The sequence below is a fragment of the Sus scrofa genome, chromosome 3 (assembly GCF_000003025.6).
Source record: "Sus scrofa isolate TJ Tabasco breed Duroc chromosome 3, Sscrofa11.1, whole genome shotgun sequence".
Lineage (NCBI taxonomy): Eukaryota > Metazoa > Chordata > Mammalia > Artiodactyla > Suidae > Sus > Sus scrofa.
In genome coordinates, this window is record NC_010445.4 from 16,630,780 (window position 1) to 16,657,160 (window position 26,381).

At 51.8% G+C, this 26,381-nt stretch overlaps 1 protein-coding gene and 1 long non-coding RNA gene across 2 annotated transcripts; one reads left to right on the plus strand and one right to left on the minus strand.

The window, feature by feature from the left end:
* On the plus strand, positions 6,702 to 16,090 carry ASL (argininosuccinate lyase). Its single transcript, XM_021086360.1, has 17 exons — positions 6,702 to 6,817; positions 7,000 to 7,054; positions 10,019 to 10,213; positions 10,546 to 10,629; positions 10,860 to 10,916; positions 11,063 to 11,160; positions 12,303 to 12,380; positions 12,464 to 12,541; positions 12,998 to 13,050; positions 13,377 to 13,439; positions 13,614 to 13,728; positions 13,856 to 13,940; positions 14,051 to 14,110; positions 14,334 to 14,417; positions 15,461 to 15,541; positions 15,696 to 15,802; positions 15,903 to 16,090. The coding sequence occupies exons 2-17, from the start codon at positions 7,043 to 7,045 to the stop codon at positions 16,045 to 16,047; spliced, it is 1,395 nt and encodes a 464-aa protein (XP_020942019.1). The 5' UTR covers positions 6,702 to 6,817; positions 7,000 to 7,042; the 3' UTR covers positions 16,048 to 16,090.
* Positions 8,916 to 10,012, minus strand: LOC102161858. Its single transcript, XR_302139.2, has 2 exons — positions 9,698 to 10,012; positions 8,916 to 9,597 (listed from the first exon to the last, which is right to left on the minus strand). It is a non-coding gene; the product is annotated as an uncharacterized LOC102161858 (long non-coding RNA).

A 26,381-nucleotide genomic window follows, 5' to 3' on the forward strand; every position in this document is an offset into this window, starting at 1 on the left:
CAATTAGCTGCATGGTGTTGCCACTTATTGTCATGGGAAAGACAAAATGACAATCACTTTTGGAGGTGGGAAGAGCAGGGCTTCGGTTTTGAGCATGTTGACTTTTAGATGTCTTTTATTTATTTATTTATCTATTTATTTATCTATTTATTTATTTATTTATATGCCGCACCGGAAGCATATGGAGGTTCCCACGCTAGGGGTCCAATGGGAGCTGCAGCCACCGGCCCACATCACAGCCACAGCAACAGGGGATCCGAGCCCTGTCTGCGACCTACACCACAGCTCACGGCAACGCCGGATCCTTAACCCACTGAGGGAGGCCAGGGATCAAACCCACGTCCTCATGGATACTAGTTGGGTTCCCTAACCGCTGAGCCATGAGGAGAACTCCTGATGTCTTTTTAAACATCTAAGGAAGAAGTTCAAATAGCCATTTGGATGTAAAAGACTCCCGCCATCCCCTGTCACACTTGTTTTTTTCTTTTCTTAGGGCCACACCTGCAGCATATGGAAGGGTAGGGGTCGAATTGGAGCTGCAGTTGCCAGCCTACACCACAGCCACAGTCACAGCAACACGGGATCCAAGCCATGTCTTCAACCTACACCGCAGCTATGCCGGATCCTTAACTCAATAAGCAAGTCCAGAGATGGAACCCGAGTCCTCATGGATACTAGTCAAGTTTGTTACTACTGAGCCACAATAGGAACTCCAGCCCCCGTCACACTTTATAGTGACAGAGCTGGGATTTAAGCCACGGTAAGTTCATCTTCACCACGCTTACATTTTGTGTTAAATATCTGCCACCACACTTTCGCTTCTGGCCAAGATAGAGTCACCCGGATGTGATTTATCATCATATATGAAACAAACAGAAAACAAAATCAAAAGGCAAAATACATGAAACAAAGTTTTTCAAGGAGGGGGAGAGAGTCCTGAGAGACAGAAAACAAAAGGGATGAGTTCCTGTGTGTTGTGGTGGGTTAAGGATCCTGCCATCTGCAAGCTGGAGGACTAGGACAGCCAGGGGTGTCATTCTGTCTGAGTTCAAAGGCCTGAGAAGCAGGAGGGTGATGGTGTAGGTCCCAACCTGAGTGCCAAAGCCCAAGAACCAAGAATGGCAAGAGAAGATGGAGGGCTCAGCTCATGCAGAGAGAGCAAATTCACCTTCCTTCACCTTTTGCTCTATTTGGGCCACATGGGGGAGGGCCCCTCTGTTTTACTCAGGTCACCGAGGCAAATGCTAATCTCTTCTGGAAATAGCTTCACAGACACACCCAGAAATGATGTTTTACCATCTTTATGGGCATCCCTTAGCCCAGTCAAGTTGACACATAAAATTAACTATCACAATGCAATGATAATGCAGCTTTAGGAGCACCTGCTGAGGCTCAGCTTTAGGAGTTTCCATTGGGTGGTTAAGGACCCAACACTGTCTCTGTGAGGATGCAGGTTCAATCCCCGGCCTCATTCAGTGGGTTAAGGATCTGGTATTGCCGTGGCTGTGGCATAGGCCACAGCTGCAGCTCCAATTTGACCCCTGGCCCGGAAACTTCCACATGCTGCAGGTGTGGCTGTAAAAAAAAAAAAGAATACAAAAATAATTTGGCCTTAAAAAGGAAGGAAATCTTGACACATTACACAATATGGATAAACTTTGAGGAGATTATGCCAAGCGAAGTAAGCCAGTCCCGAAGGGAGAACAATGTATGGTTCCATTTAGATGAGATGGCATAAAGTAGTGAAATTCATATATATAGAAAGTAGGCTGGGGGCACTGGGCGAAGTGGAATTGTTTAATGGATACAATTTCAGTTCTGCAAGATGACAAAGTTCTGGAGTTACATTTCACAGCAATGTAAATGTAATGCTACGGAAATGTACTCTTAAAAATAGTTAACACGAGGAGTTCCCCGGTAGCACAGCAGGTTACGGATCTGGTATTGTCACTGTAGTGGCTCAGGTCGCTGCTGTGGCCCTGGTGGCTGTTGTGGTGTGGGTTCGATCCCTGGCACAGGAAATTCCACATGCCGAGGGTGCAGCCAAAGGAAAAGGAAGAAGGGACTCTGAAGAGGCATGAGGATCCTTGGAGTACGATGGATATGTTCACTGTCTTGAGAACGGCGTGGTTTCATTTGTGTATATGTGTCAAAACATAGCAAATTATACATTTTAAATATGTATACATTATTGTATATCAACTGAATATCAATAAAGCTAATATATACATTATATATTTATACATAGACGTACACACACATCCATATATATCCAGGTTCATGAGGCTTTTAACAGTGAGTCCATGAGCATTTTTTTACCGCTTTCTCAACACCCTTTTTAGCCTCCATTCATTTGCCAAAGGGTTTGCCCCCTGCGTGCTGCTGGATATTCAGGAAAGGGACCTCATGTTTGCAGAGTACCACTGACTTTTGCAGGAAGGGATGTCAGGCACTAGCAGGCAGATCCCAGGGATTTGCCACAACATTTAGTTGTCAGGACCAATGGCTGGTCTCAAGGGCTTCCCTGCCCACCTTGTGGCCTCCTGCAGCCCAGTTCTAGGGCTTCTGTGGGAGAAGAAGGAGAGGGCTGGGGGTCAGGATTAAGAGGCCGAGCCTTGCTTCTAAGGAGCTCACAGTAGGGTAGGGGAGAAAGCCCAGAAGCCACATGCTACTAGTTCGGGGAAAGACTGTTGGATGCTCCTCCAAGACCCCACAAGAGCCTGCAGCCGGACACCTGGTTCAGCAAGAGTCTTCCCAACACTGAAGATGCTTGGCTAGAATACTGATGGATGAAGGGGAGTAGCAAGATAGACAGTGAGCAGGGCATTCCAGGCAGAGGGAAGAGCATTTAGGAAAGCTTGCAATCACCAGATGCATTCTAGCAACTCCAAGTAACTCCACCCTTGAGGGAAGGCTAAAAACCAGTAACCCATGAGGTAACCCAGCTATTGATCTCTTCTCCCCTCCATTCCTACCTCAATACTGTTGCTAGATTTATTTTTCTAAAAAAGTTTTGGATCCCCAATTTTTTTTTTTTTTTTTTTTGCTTTTTTTTTTCAGGGCCACACCCGCAGCATATGAAAACTCCCAGGCTAGGCCTACACCACAGCCACAGCAACGTGGGATCTGAGCCGAGTCTGTGACCTACACCACAGCTCACAGCGATAGCAACACTAAGATCCTTAACTCACTGAGTGAGGCCAGGGATCGAACTCATATCCTCATAAATCCTAGTCAGGTTCCTTAACCACTGAGCCATGAAGGGAACTCCCTCCCCTGACTTGGAAAATCTGTTTGCCCAACATCCATTCATGATCAAGACCCTCGCCAAAGTGGGTATAGAGGGAACATTCCTGAACATAATCAAAGCCATTTATGATAAACCCACAGCAAATATAATACTCAATGGGGAAAAACTGAAAGCCTTCTCACTCAAATCTGGAATAAGACAGGGATGCCCACTCTCACTACTGCTCTTCAACATAGCTTTGGAAGTCCTAGCCACAGCAATTAGGCAAACAAAAGAAATAAAAGGCATCCATATAGGAAGAGAAGAGATAAAACTGTCACTGTATGCAGACGACATGATACTATACATAGAAAACCCTAAGGACTCAACCCAAAAACTACTCGAACTGATTAATAAATTCAGTAAAGTAGCAGATTAACATTCAGAAGTCAGTCGCGGAGTTCCCGTCATGGCGCAGTGGTTAACGAATCCGACTAGGAACCATGAGGTTGCGGGTTCGGTCCCTGCCCTTGCTCAGTGGGTTAACGATCCGGCATTGCCGTGAGCTGTGGTGTAGGTTGCAGACGCGGCTCGGATCTCACATTGCTGTGGCTCTGGCGTAGGCTGGCGGCTACAGCTCCGATTCGACCCCTAGTCTGGGAACCTCCATATGCCGCAGGAGCGGCCCAAAGAGATAACAAAAAGCCAAAAAGCCAAAAAAAAAAAAAAGAAGTCAGTCGCATTTCTGTATACCAGCAATGAAATATTAGAAAAGGAATACAAAAATACAATACCTTTTAAAATTGCACCTCACAAAATCAAATACCTCGGAATACACCTGACCAAGGAGGTAAAGGACCTATGTGCCGAGAACTATAAAACTTTAATCAAAGAAATCAAAGAAGATGTAAAGAAATGGAAAGATATTCCATGTTCATGGATTGGAAAAATCAATATTGTAAAAACGGCCATACTACCTAACGCAATTTACAGATTCAATGCAATCCCTATCAAATTACCCAGGATATTTTTCACAGAACTAGAACAAACAATCCAAAAATTTATATGGAACAGCAAAAGACCCAGAACCACCAAAGCAATCCTGAGAAACAAAAACCAAGCAGGAGGCATAACTCTCCCAGACTTCAAGAAATACCTCAAAGCCACAGTCATCAAAACAGTGTGGTACTGGTATCAAAACAGACAGACAGACCAATGGAACAGAATAGAGAACCCAGAAATAAACCCTGACACCTATGGTCAATTAATCTTTGACAAGGGAGGCAAGAACATAAAATGGGAAAAAGAAAGTCTATTCAGCAAGCATTGCTGGGAAACCAGGACAGCTGCATGCAAAGCAATGAAACTAGAACACACCCTCACACCATGCACAAAAATAAACTCCAAATGGCTGAAAGACTTAAATATAAGACAGGACACCATCAAACTCCTAGAAGAGAACATAGGCAGAACACTCTCTGACATCAACATCATGAATATTTTCTCAGGTCAGTCTCCCAAAGCAATAGAAATTAGAGCAAAAATAAACCCATGGGACCTCATCAAACTGAAAAGCTTTTGCACAGCAAAGGAAACCAAAAAGAGAACAAAAAGACAACTTTCAGAATGGGAGAAAATAGTTTCAAATGATGCAACGGACAAGGGCTTAATCTCTAGAATATATAAGCAACTTGTACAACCCAACAGCAAAAAAGCCAATCAATCAATGGAAAAATGGGCAAAAGACCTGAATAGACTGTTCTCCAAAGAAGATATACAGATGGCCAGAAAACACATGAAAAAATGCTCAACATCGCTGATTATAAGAGAAATGCAAATCAAAACTACCATGAGATACCACCTCACACTAGTCAGAATGGCCATCATTAATAAATCCACAAATAACAAGTGCTGGAGGGGATGTGGAGAAAAGGGAACCCTCCTGCACTGTTGGTGGGAATGTCAACTGGTACAGCCACTATGGAGAACAGTTTGGAGATACCTTAGAAATCTATACATAGAACTTCCATATGACCCTGCAATCCCACTCTTGGGCATCTATCCGGACAAAACTCTACTTAAAAGAGACACATGCACCCGCATGTTCATTGCAGCACTATTCACAATAGCCAGGACATGGAAACAATCCAAATGTCCATCGACAGATGATTGGATTCGGAAGAGGTGGTATATATACACAATGGAATACTACTCAGCCATAAAAAAGAATGACATAATGCCATTTACAGCAACATGGATGGAACCAGAGACTCTCATACTGAGTGAAATGAGCCAGAAAGACAAAGACAAACACCATATGATATCACTTATAACTGGAATCTAATATCCAGCACAAATGAACATCTCCTCAGAAAAGAAAATCATGGACTTGGAAAATAGACTTGTAGCTGCCGGATGGAAGAGGGAGGGAGTGGGAGGGATCAGGAGCTTGGGGTTATCAGACACAATTTAGAATAGATTTACAAGGAGATCCTGCTGAGTAGTATTGAGAACTATGTCTAGATACTCATGTTGCAACAGAACAAAGGGTGGGGGAACAAATGTATACATGTAAGGATAACTTGATCCCCTTGCTATACAGTGGGAAAATAAAAGGAAAAAAAAAAGAAAGTTAACTATTAAAAAAAACAAAAAACAAAAAAGTCTTTTCTCCCTATGACCTATGGAACCAAGACCAAACCTTCTCCTTTGACATTCAAGACCCTGACCTGCCCCAGCCTGCTTCCCACCTCTCCTCCCCACCCCTGTCCTCAAGCCCCTGACCCTGTGTGATAGGCTCTCTGACGGTTTCCTGTTCTCCAAGCAAGCCATTCACCTTCTGGTCTCTGGCCTCGAGGACTTTGCCCAGGCTGCTCCCCCTGCAGGGAATGTTCTAATCCTTTTTCGCTGAGCTAAAAGCAAAATGACCCATCTTCTATGACGCAGCTCAGGGGACATCTCCCCCAGAATGTGGCACTTCCAGGGCAGAAGTTCGAGCCTGTACTCCTGGCGCCTAGAACCCAGGCTCTCATTCGTGCTGAAGTCGTGTCAAGGACCCCTGAGAACCCCCAGATAAACGCCCCGCCCTGCACTGCCCTCTGTGCTCCCTGCACACCTTGTCCACGCTTTGTTAGAGCTTCTTGACGCAGGTATCATTTCTTCAGTGTCTAACTCTGTATCTAGTGCAGAAGAGGTGCCGGGAACGTGCTTGTTGAATGAATGAAAGATTGGGCATGCCATTTCACCTTATACCTCTAGTGAGCCCGCCAGGCCCGGCCCAGTGTCTTTGCCTCTATCCCTAGCCTAGGTCTCCCTCCTGTGCCCGCGGCAGTCTGCAGTCTCGAGCACGGTCGCTCAGGCACCACCCTCACGGTTCCCTACCTGTGGTGGATCAGCCCCGAGCAGCTCGGAGGCGGCTCCGCCCACAGTCCGGATTGGAGGGAAGAGGCAACGCCCACCAGGCCGGGCCGCCAGGATTGGTGCGGCTGCTGCCAGGAGGAGGGGGCAGAGCCAGGCAGGGGCTGACGCTCCCGGCCAGAAAAGCCCAGCCGGGTGGCTCCGAGAGACGCACGGCGCAGCCTGGCGGTGGTGAGTGTGCGGCTGGACAGGCGGGGCGGGCGGGAGCGGAGGACGTAGAGGACCCGGACGAGCGCGCTAGGGCTGCCCACGTCCGCCTACACCAAGCGCCGTGCCCCAACCTGGAGCCGCCTCGCCCCAGGGACCCCCGGCCAGGGGGCCGAGGAGGTCCTCAGTCCTGTCCTGTCTTCCAGACCCGGAGGACTGAGGCTCCCGGACGACGAGGAACCGCCCAACATGGCATCAGAGGTTAGTGGGACCTCGGGGACGCCTATCTGCCGAGCCTCCAAAGGAAGGGGTGGGGCGCCCTGGGGGCCGGTCGGGGCGTGACCTGCGCAGGCGATCTTCCCGCCGCCCTCCTGGTAATTGTCTTCGCTGGCTCCAGGCGGTGGGTATCCCATGGCGCACCTGCCAGAGCCCCAGGAAAGAACTTTGTCCTGACTTCCCGGTGTCCCCACCACCGTCTGCTCTCCCTCCTCCCCTGGCTAACCTACCAACTCACACGGCTGAGGAGGGTGCCCCTGACCTGACTTGACAGTGGTCTAAGCCAGGAGGAAAAAGGTGCTGCCCACTCGTTCAGCCCCCTTACCTCCTCATTCCTCCCCACCCCACCCCGTCAATCCCCATCGTGTTCCCCTCTCCTGGTAGCAACTGGTGCCTGTGTAGCAGAGTCCACGTGACTCTTGCCTGTGTTAAGAGCCGGGAGGTAGGGGACTGTGCCTTGTGGCCCCAGTACCTGGTGGCTTCCGGTCTCACTGGCCTCTCCCCCTCAGAGCCAGAGGACTCCTGGGTCCTGACAGTGGCAGGAGGCCAAGACACAGGTTCCCTTCCTTGGGCCTCAGTTGATGTATCTGGCAGATGGGAATAATAACAGCTGTCTGTCTGCCTCTGTGAGGTACTGGATCATGAAGTCATTGCTTTGAACCCGTCAGGTAAAAGGGGCTGTTTGCTCCATCCCAGTGAAGGGAATCCTGGGCCTGGGGAGCAGGAGGTCTGGGTTCCAGTCCCTTCTGGCCCTCCAGAGCTGGCAAGTCACTTCCTCTTTGGGCCTTAGTTTGTTCTTCTGAGTAAAGTGGCTAAGACCACCGGCCCTGCTGGCTTCTGGGTCATGGTGGAGGGTCTATGGCAGGGCCTGGACTTTGGATTCAAAGAGACTTGGTTTTTGAAGTAGTTACTCAACCTCCCTGAACCTCTTTCCTCATTTGTAAAATAGGGGTAACAGTGCCCACCTCCTGGGAGGGTGTAATAGCGTCTGGAGAGTGCCTAGCACAGGGCCCCACAATAGTAGGTGCTCAATAAACGGTGTTAATGACACGAAGAGTGACAACACTGCTATTCCCCACGGGTGTTCAAAATTGGCTGTTGCTCACTCATCCCAGCCCAACCTGGTGTCCCTGTGCCCTTGCCCCAAAGGGACCCTTCTGGCCCAGATGTGCTCTGGCTTACAAAGCCCTCTCCCACCACCCGGCTCCTCACTCAGTGCCCAGGAGGTGGCACCTCACTCTGACATCCTCCTGGGGTCCTTTTAGGCCTGCCAGTGGGATAGAAGCTCGGTCCGATGCGGAGTAGGTCCAATGCGGAGTAGGCCTCCTTCAGGAGACTCTGCTTGCCCCAGGCTGTCCTGTGGGTTGGCACTAATTGGTTTGGCTGCAGCCCCACTTGTTAAGTAGTTGTTATTACGAACAACCCATGAAGGGAGTCCAGGGACCTGCTGGGGAGGTGCTGCCCAGCCACTGGCTGAAAGGCTGACTCCCTGTCCTGACTGGCTGGCCCTGCCTGGCCCTCTGACCCCCGTGCTGAGGACCAGGGAGGGCCTCACGTGGTGCTTTGCTGGAGGTCTAGGGTTGGCTGGGCAGTAGAGGGCTGAGCAGCGGGTCCAGCCTCTGAGGGGCACAGAAGCTGCATCTGCAGGGCAGAGTCCTCTGGCAGCCAAGGCTGCTGCACACTGAGGGTCAGCTCAGAGCCTGGGTCCAGAGCATGGTGGAGGTCTCGATGGTGCCAGGAGTGGAGTTAAGGCACACCCAGACCCTGGCAGCCCCCGGCCAAGAATTTACCTAGAATTTACTGTGCTCTGTGTGCCATTAGCTTAATCTAATTGAACGCTCGCAACTCCATCAAAAAGGTGTTATTGTTATTCCTAGTTCATAGAGAGGCAACCCCGAGGGTTAGAGAGATTACACAACATACGTATGGTCAAGAGGCTAACACAGGTTTGGGACACTGCCGGGGGACAGAGGAGAACATATGCCCCCGGAGGCCACTGTAAACCACCCCTCCACAGAAAAGATGTCAGTGAAGTAACATGTCCACCTCCGCCCAGCACCCCCTCCTCCCGTCCTTGACACATGTCCTTGGCATACCTCCCTTGGCATGCTGGGCGTTTCACTGCCCCTCAGGGGTTCTGCGCCCCCTCCCCCATCTGTCCCATGCCCTGACCTATGCCCTCTTTCAAAACAGAGGTATCTCTGTCCCATCCCTCTGCCCTTGGCTCCAGGGGGGCAGAGGGTCAGCCAGTGACCTCCCAGAAGGCAATAACAAAGGGTGCCTCAGGGGGCTCTCCAGAGGGGGAGGGGGACGCTGGGAACCTAGCCCCACCCCCAGCTGGGGGAGGGAGACCCAGGCAGCGTGAGACTGAGGGGGCCCCTCAGGTGCCTCCTCGCTGTCCCTGAAGCAAAAGTTCAGAGCAGCAGAGCAAGCAGAGGCCCTGATGGGGTGTGGGGTTAGCGCCTCGGGCTGCCCCTCTCTGTGGCGCAGTAGCACTGGTACCTCCTTCAGAGGGTGGCCGATGGTGCCTGGCACACAATGAGAAGGGGACGTATGTTAGTATTATTGTCATTGCCCCTCGAATAGCAGAGCTGGATTCCAACTCTGGATTCCAGAGTGATTTCTCACCTTGATCAGTGGCAGGAAAGGTCCCGGAAGTTCTCTGTGGCCTCAGAGGTGCCTGTCACCATCTCCCTAGAGCAGCGCCGCCTGGTGGGAAAGATGCCCCCTAACTTCAGCGTCCAGCCAGGTTCCCGCATTCACTCCCTGAGTGACTCCGGGCACGTGCCTGATGCTCTCTGAGCCTCAGCTCCCTCATCTGCCCAGTGAGAAGCTCCCTGCCCGCCGGCTGCCACCGCCATCAGACTTGATATCTGTCCCAAGGGCCCTTTGTGAGAGGCACTGTTCTCAAGGGGGGAGGAGATTCACAGCGTCTGCTCTCCCGGCTAGAGCGGGAAGCTGTGGGGTGGCCGCTTTGTGGGTGCAGTGGACCCCATCATGGAGAAGTTCAACGCGTCCATCGCCTATGACCGGCACCTGTGGGAGGTGGACGTGCAGGGCAGCAAGGCCTACAGCCGGGGCCTGGAGAAGGCGGGGCTCCTCACCAAGGCCGAGATGGACCAGATACTCCACGGCCTGGACAAGGTACCCTCCACGCCCTGACCTCCCCCCTCCCCACCCGCCCCCGGGGTCCCAGGCTTCCATCAAATCCCCGGGCGCCCCTTGCAGTGTCATCCCAAGCATCTCCCGTCCCCTCGTGGTGATTATAAGCCCAGAGAGATGCCCTTTAACCTTGTGCTGTGCTGTCTCTCTTTATTTTTCAATGCCCCTGTGGTCCGTGGCTCCTGAGCAAAGGTGCACCAGGCCTGAGATGCTCCTGGGGTGGGTGGTGACACAGCCCCTCCTGTGAAGTGCTGCAAGGACTCAGCTGCCCGTGACTGCCCTCCTGACCTCTGTGTTGCTGCCACCTGCTGCAGGTAGCTGAGGAGTGGGCCCAGGGCACCTTCAAACTCAACCCCAATGATGAAGACATCCATACGGCCAATGAGCGGCGTCTGAAGGTGCGACACCAGCCCCGCCCTCCACCCTGCTTGCCCTGCGTCCCTTTGAGCATAAGCACCAGCATTCTCTTCCCTTCATCATATGACCTCAGAACAGGAGGTCTCGGCAGGGATGGCAGGGACGTGGGCAGCACCAGGGGACCCTGAGGCAGGGAGGGAGGGCCACAGGCTGGGGAGGGGTGCGCCCCACCTGGGCTGACCCCGACCGCCTGCTTCCGTGCACCCCCCAGGAGCTCATCGGTGAAACGGCAGGGAAGCTGCACACAGGACGAAGTCGGAACGACCAGGTGCTGCAGCCCCCGCCCCCGTCCCCACCCTGCGCCTTCCCAGCCCTGGGGAGCACAGGCAACAGAGTTAGGGCTCAGCCTCGATCCTGGCTCCCCAGGGAAGCAGCACATCTGTGTCCCTGAGGGCCACCTCCTTCTCCCCACAGGTGGTCACTGACCTCAGGCTGTGGATGCGGCAGAACTGCTCCGCCCTCTCGGCCCTCCTCCGGGAGCTCATCAGAACCATGGTGGATCGGGCAGAGGCGTGAGTCCCCGGGACACCGGGTGGCAGCGACGGGATGAAGGCAGCTGAGGACTCTGCTCCCCTGAGACAGGCAGCCACAGACCTAGGTGGTAGGGGTGTTGAGGGTTGGGGAGCCAGGCTTTGGGGCACAGGGGTTCCCAGAGCTCCTGGACCGAGTGAGGCGGAGCAGGAGCAGCCAGGCGTGGGGCACTTGCTGCAGCATCCCTCCCTGAGGCAGCCCCGCTCAGCAGCAGGGCAAGCTCACCCTTGCAGATCCACAGGCAGGAGGCTAAGGCGCTGGGCGGATGATGCCCTGAAACCTGAGGAAAGGGGCTGGCTTGCCTGGGGCAGCCAGAGAGTCACCCCTCAGCCTGCCCGTGCCCCATGTCCCCATACCCACCCAGCATGGCGGGCAAAGGACCGAGCCGAGGGCCGCCTCCCGCTGGCCTCATCCCAAGCTCTGGCTCTGGGACATCACGGCTGAGAAGGCTCTGTTTGGTGTCAGAGACAGGGTGGACCCCTCCTCTTTCCCAGCTCCCTGTGACCCCTGTTTCACTGCCTTCACCGCTGGGGGAAAACAAGGGCCCAAGAACTGTCATTTTGGGGGCAGGTGTTGGGAGGAATAGGGAGTGACTGCAGAGGAGCCGAGGGTTTCTTTCTTGGGGCGATGAAACTGTATGCGGATGGCTGTACACGAACCGTATACTTAAACTGGGTGGTTTATATGTGAATTATATCTCAATAAAGCTGTTTATTTTTTAAAAGCAGAACTGTCACCCACAGCACCTCTGTCTCTGCCCTGCCTACTTTAAAGGGCCCCCAGCTATTCTGGGCGCCTCTGGAGCAACTCACACTCACAAACTCACTGCCAGGTGGTACCTGTGTGTGCCTTCTCCCCTGCCCGGCCCCTGCCCAGATCTGCTGCCAAGGTGCAGGGCCCGAGCTGAAGGCATCACCTATGCTTGGTCCCACGCTCACCCCCTGGAGGCCCCACTTCTGGACTCTTCCCTGACACTATGTTTGTCCCCAGGAGATCACTTGGTCCCTTATGCAGATTCTTGGTGGGCCCGCCCTGGAGGCTTGCAGGGTCCTAAGTGTCACAGGCAGCCTCGCCTGACCCTCCAGAGCCCCTCAGGCTCCCCGCCTCTGCTCTTCCCCCGCAGGGAACGTGACATCCTCTTCCCGGGGTACACACACCTGCAGAGGGCTCAGCCCATCCGCTGGAGCCACTGGATCCTGAGGTGAGTGGGGCGGTGCCAGGGGGGCCATGCCCGAGGGGAGGGGCGCAGGCTGCCCTGACCCTCCTGCTCCCGGCTCCCCACAGCCATGCTGTGGCACTGACCAGAGACTCCGAGAGGCTGCTGGAGGTGCAGAAGCGGATCAACGTCCTGCCCCTGGGGAGGTAAGCAAGGCCCCAGGACCCCAAGGGTGGAGGGGGTGGGCATGCCTGGTCACCTGGCATCTCTCGCCCCCTCATCCCTGCCCCCGGAGAAGCTCCAGGTGGGCCGTACGGGGGTCCAACAGAAGAGGAGGAAGCAGAGAGGACAGAGGGGGACAGAAAGCCAGGCAATCAGCCTATTGTCCGAGGTGGGAGGGGACAGGGGACGACCACACATGGCCCCTCGGCTCTGAGAGGAGGACGGGTGTGTCAGCAAGGCCACAGAGCTCTCTAAAGAAGCTCCAGAGAGCCAGCCAGCAGCTCATGACTGTCCCCTGCGTGGGGACAGGTATCGGCACCCAAGCTGACCGGGCCGTGGTCCTGGCAGCCAGAGCCCGGCACAGGTATGCACGTGTGTACGTGCCTGGCCTGCCTGCCGGGACACCCACCCTGTTCACTCAGAACCCCCTGTCTCGGCAGCGGGGCCATTGCAGGCAACCCTCTGGGTGTGGACCGGGAGCTGCTGCGAGCAGGTGAGGCGCGCTGCCCCTCCTCCCGGGAGAGCGGGAGCACCACAGACACCCCGGGCCGGGGTCTGCGAGAAACCGGCCCGTGATCTGTGGACATAAGGCTGGAAAAGCAAGGGAGGCCCGGGGTAGGGGTGCCTGGGGCAGGGGAGACTCAGGGCTCCCACTTCCCTCCCGGGACGTGTATATATATATACGAGAGACCCCCCCGACCTCCTGCCCCTCCAGCTCCCCCTCCCTGAGGGGGGCCAGGGGAGGCGCTGGTTCAGGGGAGAGAAGCCCCTCCTTCCTCCAGCCCAGCCCCGTTGCCTTCCCCCTCCCTCCTGGTCCAGAGCTGAACTTTGGCGCCGTCACTCTCAACAGCATGGATGCCACCAGCGAGCGAGACTTTGTGGGTGAGTCCTGGCAGCCAGCCCGCTGCAGGGTGTGCCTTTAGTCCCCCAGCCCTGGCGCCTCTCCAGCTTCCTGCTACCCCTGTACGGCCCACCTGGAGCTTCTCCGGGGGCAGGGATGAGGGGGCGAGAGGTGCCAGGTGACCAGGCAGCCGGCTCTTCCTTTCCTCCCCCAAGCCGAGTTCCTGTTCTGGGCTTCGCTGTGCATGACCCACCTCAGCAGGATGGCCGAGGACCTCATCCTCTATGGCACCAAGGAATTCAACTTTGTGCAGCTCTCAGATGCCTACAGGTAAGACATCTGCACCCAGGAGCCTGCCTTCCTTCCTCCCCTCACTCCCCAGTCCCTGGGCTGACCTGCCCAGCAGACCAGCCAAGGGGCAGGGGAGCCCCTTCAGCCCCAGCTTCTTTGTCTCCAGCACTGGAAGCAGCCTGATGCCCCAGAAGAAAAACCCAGACAGCCTGGAGCTGATCCGGAGCAAGGCGGGGCGAGTGTTTGGGCGGGTGAGCAGGGCAGGGAGTGGGGGCAGGCCTCCACGCTGATCCGGAGGGGCCCAAGGGACCTTCCGGGACAGCTCCGAGGTGCGGCCTCCTCATCCTCGCCCTCCCCTCAGTGCGCTGGACTCCTGATGACACTCAAGGGACTTCCAAGCACCTACAACAAGGACTTACAGGTATGAGTGCATGAGGGATCTGCCTGCATACACACCACATACCAGTTCTCGGGGTCCTGGCACGCCCAGGCAGGGGCCCCACGGAACTGTGCAGCCAGCCCTTGACCCCCCTGAGAGCTCTCACCCTCCCTGGGTGCAAGGTGTACGGGGTGCTGAGTGTTCCCAGGGGAAGGCAGTGGGGACCTGGCTGCTGGGATCTTACCTCATGCCTCGTGCCTCCTAGGAGGACAAGGAAGCCGTGTTTGAAGTGTCTGACACCATGAGCGCTGTCCTCCAGGTGGCCACTGGGGTCATCTCTACACTGCAGGCAAGACACACCTCTTCACCACTAGGTCCCGAAACGCAGGGGTGGGGGTGGGATGCCGGGAGGGCGATCTTGAGAGAAGGCAAGGGTGGGTGGGTGGGACTGGAAGCCCTGGGGCAGGGGGAAGGGTACCTGCTTGTTCCTGCCCTGGGAACAGTGAAGAGACAAACTGAAGCTGCTGCAGTCGAATGGAAGTGGGTTGGGCTTTTTTTTTCTTCCCCTTTTTACAACCACACCCACGGTGTGTGGAATGGGCTAGGGGTGAAAGGGAGCTGTAGCTGCCAGCCTACGCCACAGCCACAGCAACACTGGATCCGAGCTGCATCTGTGACCTACAGTGCCGTTTGTGGGAACACCGGATCCTTAACCCACTCAGTGAGGCCAGGGATCGACCCTGCATCCTCAGAGAGACAGTGTCAGATTTTCAACCCATTGAGCCACAAAGGGAACTCCCAGATGTCTTTTTGAACCACTTACTATGGGAAACTGCAGTACACAACAGTTGAGAGGATGTATGATGAGCCCCTACGCACCAACACTCTGCTTAAACAACAATCAACACTTGTTTCGCTGTCTTTATCCACTCTACTCCCCACCATTGTTTTTAAGCAAATCCCCTCATCCTGTCATTTCATTCCTAAACGGTTCAGGGTGTGTCTCCAAAGCAGTGGTTCTCAGAGTGTGGCCCCAGGATCAACAGCATCAGCGTCACCTGAGAACTTGACAGAACAGCAATCCTGGGCCCCACTCCAGGTCTACTGAATCAGAGATTCTGGGTTAGGCCACAGTGATCCGTCTGCGTATTAAATCCTCCAGGCGATTCTGATGCTCAAGAGCCTTTGACAATGTCAAGGCAACCCCTGGACACAGCTAATAATTATCAGTAATTATGAAAAGATGGTGCAAGCAGAGAGCACAGAACAGGGTGGAAGAGGGGATCCGCCCAAGGCAGGGGACGTCTTGGCTGAGGTGGCTGGGCCGGGGGCTGGCAGCTCCAGGACCCAGGGTCCCGAGGAGTCACCACTCGCCTGGCCTGCTGTCCCCAGGTTCGCCGTGAGAACATGGCACAGGCTCTTAGTCCCGACATGCTGGCCACTGACCTCGCCTACTACCTAGTCCGCAAAGGGGTGAGTGTGGGGCAGCCAGGGTGGAGGGGCCGGGGGACAGGGCTGTTCTCCAGGCAGGGGGGTGGGGGTGCTCAGGGAGGGCACAGGCACCCCCAGCAGTACTGAGAGCGGAGGAAGCCTGCATCAGCACGCCCTCCGCCCTGGCGCCCCCCAGATGCCATTCCGCCAGGCCCATGAGGCCTCCGGGAAAGCCGTGTTCATGGCCGAGACCAAGGGGGTGGCCCTCAACCAGCTGTCCCTGCAGGAGCTGCAGAACATCAGGTACGTCCCCTTCCTCCCACCTTCCCTCCCTCTGCCGCCCTCCAGGAAGCAAGGCTGGGGTGGCCGGGCCGCCCTGGTCCATCTCCTCCTTCCCCCCTAGTCCCCTGTTCTCGGGCGACGTGAGCCAGGTGTGGGACTACAGCCACAGCGTGGAGCAGTACACAGCCCTGGGTGGCACCGCGCGCTCCAGTGTCGACTGGCAGATCGCCCAGGTGCGAGCACTCCTGCGGGCACAGCAGGCCTAGAGCCCTCCTCTCCCCGCTCCCAAATAAAACAGACCCAAGCGGAGGCTGTGTGTGGTTCCTGCCCAGCCTGTCTCCCTCCGAGGGGAGCTCTCGGGGGTCTTGAACTGGCAGTAAGAGTCCTCAAGGAAGTAGAAAAATGGGGCAAGCCTGGCTAGAGTCACAGCTGGGGAGGGAGGAGGGGCTCTCATCAGAGCCTCTGCCCTGCGCACCCCCCACCCTTCGCTGCCAGGCATCACGGAGCCTTGGGTGTCTTGGTGGACCCGATGGGCTTGATTAACCTGGTCAACCCCCGTCTATCACCCTTCCTCCCGGGGTCCTTCCTGCTCACACACTCCCCTTGCGTAAGCCCGTCCGGTACCACTACAGGGTACCCCCGAGGGGGATGGTGTGGTTGGTGGTAAAGTCAGTTATCCGGCTAGCCTGTGACGCCAGGCACCAGGTGGGCTTCCTGCATCCCCGAGAGTGATGTGCAAGCAAATTCCCAGCCACCAGCCTGAGGGAGGACCAAAGCCAGGGGGTGCCAGAGGGGCCTGCCCGTGCCGCGATTAAGGGAGGGACGGTCACCGGAGGCCAGGCCTGGCCCACGGTAAGTATTCAGTAACAGGGAACCTGCAGAGATGCAGAGACCTCTTCTACACAAATCTCATCACAATCCTGATGATAAAATACACGTCAGACATTTCTTAACAACAAAGATGAATAAGTTCAACCCAAAGAGGAAAGAATAACTCCCCCCCCAAAAGATTCTGGGAGCAATGAAAAGACTCCCAGTGAAAAAAACCAACACTCCAGCAGTGGGGACACGACACACACCACTTTTCCTAAAACGCTCAAAGCCGTGAATCATAGACAGAATCTTCTAGAGTCACGGTTCTCAACGTGTGGTTCCTGGCCATTATCATCATTATCGTCAAACTCCTTAAAAAGTAAAATTTCAGAGAGTTCTCTGGGTGGCCTGGCCGACTGTCACGGCTGTGGCTCAGGTTCGATCCCTGACCCGGGAACTTCCCCTCGCCATGGGCTGGCCCCTCCGCCGCCCCCACCCCCCAAAAAGCACTCTGGTGCATCTCCATTCCATTTCACAGCCAATCAAAACTCCTTGCCATGGCTTAAAAAAAAAAAAAAAAGTTTTTTTTCAGTCCCCACAGACACCTACTAAATCACATGCTGGGTGGGGCCCAGCAATTTGTTTCAGCAAGTCCTTCGGGTGATCCTGATGTGTGTGTTCAGGTTTGAGAATCACGAATCTTTAGAATCTTATTACACCAAGTTGTAACAACAACAACAAAATCCAATAAGAATAATAACACTAAAAGGATTATATATCATGACCAAGTGAGATATTCCCCTAGAATGCAAGAATGGGTCAACATATAAAAATCAGTGTAATGTACCACATTCACAGAATGAAGAGGAAAGAAAATCACATGAGTATCTCAATTGATGCAGAAAAAGCATTTGTTAAAATTCAGTACGCTTTCATGATACAAAATGTTCAACAGGGGTTCCCATCGTGGCACAGTGGAGACGAATCCAACTAGGAACCGTGAGGTTGCGGGTTCGATTCCTGGCCTCGCTCAGTGGGTTAGGGATCTGGCGTTGCTGTGAGCTGTGGTGTAGGTCAAAGACGCAGCTGGGGTCTGGCATTGCTGTGGCTGTGGTGTAGGCCGGCAGCAACAGCTCTGATTAGACTCTTAGCCTGGGAACTTCCATATGCCGCGGGTGTGGCCCTAAACGGACAAAAGACAAAAAAAAAAAAAGAAAAGAAAAATCACAATTAAAACAAATGACCTGGGAGTTCCCATCCGTGGCTCAGCGGAAACGAATCCATGAGGGCACAGGTTTGATCCCTGGCCTTGCTCAGTGGGTTAAGGATCCGGCACTGCCATGAGCTGTGGTATAGGTTGCAGGTGCAGCTCAGATCTCAAGTTGCTGTGGCTGTGGTGTAGGCCGGCAGCTACAGCTCCGATTGGACCCCTAGTCTGGGAACTCCTATATGCCGTGGGTGTGGCCCTAAAAAGACAAAACAAAAATAAAAACAAAAAACCAACCTGATTCAAAAATGGACAGAGGAGTTGAGTAGACATTTCTATAAAGAAGATAAACGGATGGGCAATAAGCACATGAACAGATGCTCAACATCATTAATCAATAGTGAAATGCAAACCAAAACTAGATGGCTACTACCAAAAAACAGAAAACAGGAGTTCCTGCTCTGGTGCATTGGAAACAAATCTGGCTAGTATCCGTGAGGATGCAGGTTAGATCCCTGGCCTTGCTCAGTGGGCCGGGGATCCAGCGCTGCCATGAGCTGTGGTATAGGTCACAGACTCAGCTTGGATCCTGGGTTGCCGTGGCTGTGATGTAGTCTGGTGGCTGTGATACAGGCCAGCAGCTGTAGCTCCAATTGGACCCCTAGCCTGGGAACTTCCATATGCCATGGGTGAGGGCCTTAAAAAAGTAAAAAACAAAACAAAACAGAAAACAACAAGTGTTGGCAAGGATGTGGAGAAATCAGCGCTTGTGCACCGCTTATGGGAAAGTGTAAGAACACCATTCCTTGGATTTAGAACCCATCCGAATCCACTGCAACCTTATTTTAACTGTCACATCTGCAAAAAAAACCTCTATTTCCAAATATGGTCACTGTTATGGGTTAAATTGTGTCACCCAAAAAAGGGATTTGATGGGAAAAAAAAATCAATGAAACAAAAAGTGGGTTCTTTGAAAAGATCAACAATATTGACAAAGTTTTTGCTAGACTGTTCAGGCTGCTCTAACAAAATACCATGGCTTATAAACAACAGACACTCATCCCTCACAGCTCTAGACACTGGAAGTCTAAGATGAAGGTACCACCAATGCAAGGTGAGGGGCCTCTTCTGGGTTGCAGACATCTCATTATATCATCCATCACATGCATAAGGAGCCAGGGATCTCTCTGGAGCCTTTTTTATAAGGGTACAAATACCATTCACATGAGAGCTTTGCCCTCAGGACCTACGCACCTTCCAAAGTCCCCACCTCCTAATACCATCACATTCAGCATTAGGATTTAACAGATTAGTTCTGCATGGACATAAACATTCAGAGCACAGCATTGTCTTACAAAGGGAAAAAAGAAAGCTGCAAATAACTAAACTCGGAAATGAAAATGGAGGAGTTCCTGTCGTGGCACGGCAGAAACAAATCTGACTAGTGTCTACAAGGATGTGGGTTCGATCCTGGCCCTGCTCAGTGGGTTAAGGATCCGGTGTTGCTGTGAGCTGTGGTGTAGGTCACAGACACAGCTTGGATCTGGTGTTGCTGTGGCAGCTCTGATTTGACCCCTAGCCTAGGAACTTCCATATGCCGAAGGGGTGACCCTAAAAAGACAAAAAAAAAAAAAAAGTGAAAATGAGGATGGTAACTACCAAGCTTATTGAGATAAAAAGGGTTATAAGAGAATACTCTGAATGATTGTACACCAACAAATTACGTAACCTAGAAGAAATGGACAAATTCCTTGAAACACACAAATTACCTAAACTTACTCAAGAAGAAATAGAAAGTCTCAGCATACCCATAACAAGTAAAGAGATTCAATCAGCAATCAAAAACCTCCCAACAAGAAAAGTCCTGGACCAGATGGCTTCCTAGGTGAATTCTACCAAACATTTAAAGAAGAATGAACACTAATGGTTCTCAAACTCGTCCCAAAAATGGAAGGAGGAAGGAGCACTTCCCAACTCATCCTGAGTCCAGTCAAAGCCAGATAAAGACATCACAAGAAAATGAGATTACAGACCAATTTCCCTTACAAACATAGATGCAAAAATCCTCCACAAAATATTAGCAAATTGAGGAGTTCCCCGTGGCAGGCGAGCAGTGGAAACGAATCCAACTAGGAGCCATGAGGTTGTGGGTTTGATCCCTGGCCTCACTCAGTGGGTTAAGGATCCGGCATTGCTGTGAGCTGTGGTGTGAGTCACAGACGTGGCTCATATAAAACATTGCTGTGGCTGTGGCATAAGCCGGCAGCTGTAGCTCCAATTCGACCCCTAGCCTGGGAACCTCCATGTGCCGAGGGTGGGACCCTAAAAAGCAAATATATATATATATATATATATATATATATATATATATATATTTGCATACAATATATTTGCATGTAATATATATGCAAATTGAATTCAATACCCTATCTAAAGAATTATTCACCATGACCTAGTGGGATTTATCCCAGGCATTCAAGGGTGGTTCAACTAAGAATGTCAATCAGGAGTTCCCGTCGTGGCGCAGTGGTTAACGAATCCGACTAGGAACCATGAGGTTGTGGGTTCGGTCCCTGCCCTTGCTCAGTGGGTTAACGATCCGGCGTTGCCGTGAGCTGTGGTGTAGGTTGCAGACGCGGCCCGGATCCCGTGTTGCTGTGGCTCTGGCGTAGGCCGGTGGCTACAGCTCCGATTCAACCCCTAGCCTGGGAACCTCCATATGCCGTGGGAGTGGCCCAAGAAATAGCAACAACAACAACAACAACAACAAAAAAGACAAAAGACAAAAAAAAAAAAAAGAATGTCAATCAATGTAATGCATCACATTAGCAGAACGAAGGAAACAAAACCGCATGATTTTTTTTTTCTTTTTTTGGCCATATGGAACTTCCCAGGCAAGGGATTTAATCTGAGCTGCACCTGCAACCTATGCCACAGCTGCAGCAATGCCAGATCCTTAACCTGATGCACCACAGTGGGAATTCTTCAAAACCACATGATTATTTCAACTGGGGTAGAAGAGGCATTTTACAAAATCCACCATCATTCTATGATAAAAACTCCTAGAAAAGTAGGAATAAAGAGACTATTTCTCAACGTGATAAAGGGTATTTATGAAAAACCCACAGCTAATATCATACTCAAAGAGAGAAAGCTTTCCCCTTAAATTCAGGAACATGACAAGGATGCCTGCTTTTATTGCTGCCGTTAAACACTGTACTTTAGGTTCTAGCCAGAGCAAATACTGCCGACCCTTGAGTAATGAGGGGTTAGGGACACCAGCCCTCTGAGCAGTCAGAAACCCACACACAACTTTACAGCTGGCCCCTCGTATCCGACCTTCTGAATCTGCTTGTTGCCATTGTATCTCTTTTTTGTGTTTTTCCCCTCTTGCCCTGGTGCTACAAGCCAGGTCTCCCTTTGGCACTGGGCCTTCGTTTCTGTCTCCCCTCTACTCCAGCTCAGGTGGAACAACTCCTTGCCCCCACCCTGGCTCCCTTGAGATTGTAGAATTTGGATTCTGAGGTTTTCAGAGCCATCCTCCTCCTTAGAGCATCTACTTAACCCGATGAGTTGGCAATGCAACAGGTGCTCACAGGTAGGTCTTGTCCCAGAGTCATAGGATGCCCGCCCAATATTTGAGACAAAGGCTTGTCAGTTTGGCTGGGTAAAGGGACTCTGGTGGGAGCAGGGACCTGGCTGACCTTCTGCAGAGGGGGAGTCAGAGGGAGCGGATCAGTTTGATGAGTTCCTTTCTCAGGGTCAGGAGCCGAACCTGTATGATATCCCAGAGCTAAAACCTCTGATTCTGATGATTCCAGTCCAAAGCAGATTTGCAGTGTAAATACATTGAACTTAAAAACATTCAGAGGCAAAAGATCACATGCTACATAATGTACAGAAAACATCCAGACTAGCCAAATCTATGGAGACAAAAAAATCAACTAGTGGTGGTTTAGGGCTGGGTGGGAGGGAGAGAAGGGTACAGAGTTTCTTTCTGAGATGACAACAGTGTGCTAAAATGGATTATAATGACGGCCACCCATATCCGTGAATATACAAAAAGCCACTGAATGGCACACTTTAAATGGGTGAACTATATACATGTGCGTTATATCTCGAAAAAGCTTTTTTTTTTTTTTTTCTGAAAAAACTCTTTAAAAAAATAAATCTTGGAGTTCCCGTCATGGCGAAGCAGAAACGAATCTGACTAGGAACTATGAAGTAGCGGGTTCAATCCCCAGCCTTGCTCAGTGGGTTAAGGATCTGGCGTTGCCATGAGCTGTGGTGTAGGTGGCAGACGCAGCTCAGATCTGGCGTTGCTGTGGCGGGGGCGTAGGCTGGCAGCTGTAGCTCCGATTAGACCCCTAGCCTGGGGAACCTCCATATGCCATGGGTGTGGCCCTAAAAAGCAATAAATAAATAAATAAATAAATAAACCTTAAGATGCTCTTTGATATGAAATAATCAATCAGGACCTACTATATAGCACAGAGAACTATACTCAATATCTTGTAATAACCTACGTGAGAAAATAATCTGAAAAATAATCGCCATGCTGTACACCTGAAAGGAACACAACATTGTAATTCCGGACTATACCTCAATAAAAAAATTGGTATGGAAAGATTGGATTGATGTGAAGGAATGTATGTGAGTTTATACAGAGAATAACGAACTCTAGTTTGCATTTCTGTCCAAAAAAAAAAAAGAAAGAAAGAAAGAGAGAAAGAAAAACGTGCTCTCTTTGCTGAATCCAATAGGAGAATGTAGACTGTTTTCAGCAACGTGAACATCAGCATTCCATAAAATGTCCCTGTCACTCGGGCAGTTGCTGTGAGGGGCCCTGGAGGAATCCTGCAGAGGAACGGCATTGGTATGGAGCTCAGTCTCCTTGGAAAGAACAGAAAGGGGCTCTGGATTGACAAACAGCAGAGAAAAAAACCAGCTCCAGTTCATGCTGACCATAGTCAAACAGAGACGTGATCAAGGGTGTTCCACAGGCTTCCATTACAGGAGTGTGTCTGTGTGTGCTCACTTCCCCAACCGTGTCTGTATTCAGGAGAACAGGTCTCTTGAAATCTGAAGTTTCTTGGATGAAAAATCTGCAGGGTTCATACAAGGCCAGGCATTGCTTATGCAGTATCTCAAGACCGGAGAGTGATCTGCATTGACCCTGCATCAAATTCAGCTGCTCTGACTCAGCAAGCCATAGGTAAAAACAAGGAAATCAGAAAAAATTGGGATGTTATCCATATCTCTGAAAAATCGGCAGTCTGAGGAGTAAGACCTAAGAGACGCCTCGCTATGGAAAGAAGAAGATACCAAATGATCCCCAAGACTAATTTGTGGTATCTTTAAAATGCACTGAAATTTGTCTATTGGAAAAAAAAAAAGGGAACTCTCACATGTGTGCTCTGATCAGCTGAGTGTCCTTGTGACGAGCTTATGATGCTCAAGCATCTTTGCAAGGACATTTTGCATTGATGCACCCCGCCACCAGGGGGAGCTTATTCTATTATTCTCTGTCCGGGACATCAGAAACTGTCAAGAAACCCTTAGCAGAGTGCCTGCTCCTGGAGGCTGCTGTTACTATTGCCATCACGTGGTAGGAACCCAGTGGGCACCCCCCACACACACAGTCTCCCCCACCGGGTCGCCAAGTGATCCTCTGTACACTCTCCCCTCGGAGTGAGGTCCCCTATCACTGTGGTTATGAAAGGGGTCACCGTGTGGCTCAGGCCAAGCAGCCAGGCCTTCAGTTCAGGGCCCTGACTATAAATGTGGTGACAGCTGCTATCCCAGGAGGAAGTTCTGTCCCAGTGAGGAAACAAAAGAGCTGACATCTGAGCCAAGCTTAGAAAAATAACCCAGGAACTAGGCGGCCTCCAAGACAAGCCTGGGAAGGTTGTTTCTGGGGCCAAGGAGCAAGGAGACCAGTAGAAAGGCACTGTGGGGTGGAGGAGATGCAGAGAAAAGTCGCTCAGGACAGATTTACAGCCAAACAGCATCGTGACCCATGCTTCAAATATATAATAAAGACGAGTACAACACAAAAAAGAGAAAAGACCCAGAAAGTTGCAGGCGAGATAAAAGTAAGGGAGACCTCTTTGTGAACCGTACATAAGCAGAGGTGGTAAAGAGGAGACACGTAGGCTGGGCAGCTTCCGAGGGGTGGCTGGGAGGAAGAACGCCCTGTGTACAGACCCCGAGTGGAAAGTAGCATAAAGTCTTTTCTTTCCTTTTTTTGTCTTTTTGTCTTTTCTAGGGCTGCACCTGCGCGGCATATGGAGGTTCCCAGGCTAGGGGTCCAACCGGAGCTGTAGCCGCTGGCCTACACCAGAGCCACAGCAACGCGGGATCCGAGCCGTGTCTGCAACCTACACCACAGCTCACGGCAACACCGGATCCTTAACCCACTGAGCGAGGCCAGGGATCGAACCTGCAACCTCCTGGTTCCTAGTCGGAGTCGTTAACCACTGAGCCATGATGGGAACTCCCGTAATGTCTTTTCTATCAAAGGAAGTCTTTTGGTTACTCCATTTTGCTCCGGTTTTGGCTGAAACGCCTTCCTGCGACCCCTCCCTCCTCTTTCCCTCTTCTCCCAGTAACAGTTCGTTTCAAATTAGCCCACTGAGAAGAATGTGCACCCTGACCTGACCCATGGGAAGGGGACAGGGACATCACCTGCATTAGGAATAAACTGGGGAGGGTCCTTGGTTCAGCGCGCGTGCTTTTTGAGTGCCCGTGTCCTTCTGCAGAAGTAAAGAGCCTTGTCGAGATCTCCCCGTGTTCATGTATCTCATTTGCGACACTGACCATCCGAGTCATGTCCCCAACACCGGGCAGAATGCTCGGCCACAGCAAAGCGCCACGCACCGACCCCCTGGCCCAGCAGCTCCATCCCTAGGACCCACCTGGGGAAAACCTCACCTGTGAGCACAAGGTCAGAAGGCCTGTGAGCAATGTGCTGATGGGAAAGTGAAAAATGGGAACAACCTCAACAGGAAAAGGGCGAAATCACCAGGGGAGCCTCCACACCACAGGACACGCTCCAGCCATGCGAGAAGATGGACCAGGGCGGCGTGTGTCTGCATGGCCAGATCTGGCCAAGGCGCGTGCCTGCTGTGTGTGTAGTGGGGGAGTCGGATCCTCTCCCAGGAAGGGCACTGATGGCAGGGCTTTGTTATTCAGCCAGCCACAGACGTTCTGGAAAGGAAATGGATGCAGTCACCTCAGATCGTGAGAGGTGTCAGGGACAAATCAGAGAGAGGAAGAAGGTGTTTGTTTTTTTGTTTTGTTTTGTTTTTTTTTTTTTGTCTTTTTGCTATTTCTTGGGCCGCTCCCGCGGCATATGGAGGTTCCCAGGCTAGGGGTCCAATCGGAGCTGTAGCCACCGGCCTACACCAGAGCCACAGCAAGGCGGGATCCGAGCCGAGTCTGCAACCTACACCACAGCTCACGGCAACGCCGGATCCTTAACCCACTGAGGAAGGGCAGGGACCGAACCCGAAACCTCATGGTTCCTAGTCGGATTCGTTAACCACTGCGCCACGACGGGAACTCCGGAAGAAGGTGTTGATTTATATCAGGTGTATTGGAGCCAACCGGTTTCTGACCCTCATTCCTCTGGCTTAGAATTCTCTTCTGCAGCCTTCCTTTCCATAAGGTGGGTTTTGAGGTTCCAGGACCTTTCTTTTCTAATGGAAAGCGGGTATGGTGTCTTGAGAATGTTGCAAGAGAAAAGGAATCTCAGGAATTTCCTCTTTCCACAGAGGGTAGACACCATTCCATGTCATAAAATTGCTTCAAAGACTCTTATCTGAACAAAGTGTGGAAGTGAGAATATTTCTGCAAGTTCTGCCCAGAATTGAAACGTGTTCTGTTTTTCTGTTACTGAAAACTGTCCTTGGGAATGAAATACTGACCCAGGCAATCACAAGGAGAATCTCAAAAACATGGAGAATGGGAGAAACTAGACACAAAAAAGCATCCTGTACCATTTTATTTATGCGAAACTCTAGAAAAGCCAAATCGAATCTATGATGACACGATGTAGATCAGTAGTTACTTGGGGCCAGGGATGGGGCAAGATAGACTGGCAGGGTCAGGAGGGAACTGCCTGGAATAGTGGAAAAGCCCCCCAGCCTCTTCATACACATATGCCACACCCACAGCATATGGCAGTTTCTGGGCCTTGGATTGAATTCAAGCCACAGCTGCAGCAATGCTGGATCCTTCACCTGCTGTGCCAGGCTGAGTATCAAACCCACACCTCCACAGGGACCTGAGCTGCTGCAGTTGGATCCTTAACCCTTGATGCCACAGTGGAAACTCCCTATACATTTTTTATTTTTATTTATTTATTTGTTTATTTGTTTGTTGGCTGCACCTGCAGCCTGCAGAAGTTCTTGGGCCAGGGAGGGAACTCGCACCAGAACAGTGACCCAAGCCACAGCAGTAACAATTGCTGGACCCTTTAACCACTAGGCCACCAGGAAACTCCAAAAGGTCTATATTCTGACAGGTATTTGCCAAAGCCTTGTCACACTATACACTTAGAATGTGAGCATTTCATTA

Coding starts and splice junctions, on each gene's coding strand:
- ASL (XM_021086360.1), top strand. Junction 12,381..12,463: donor TGGAGCCACTGGATCCTGAG/GTGAGTGGGGCG, acceptor GGCTCCCCACAG/CCATGCTGTGGCACTGACCA. Junction 13,440..13,613: donor CAGCGAGCGAGACTTTGTGG/GTGAGTCCTGGC, acceptor TCCTCCCCCAAG/CCGAGTTCCTGTTCTGGGCT.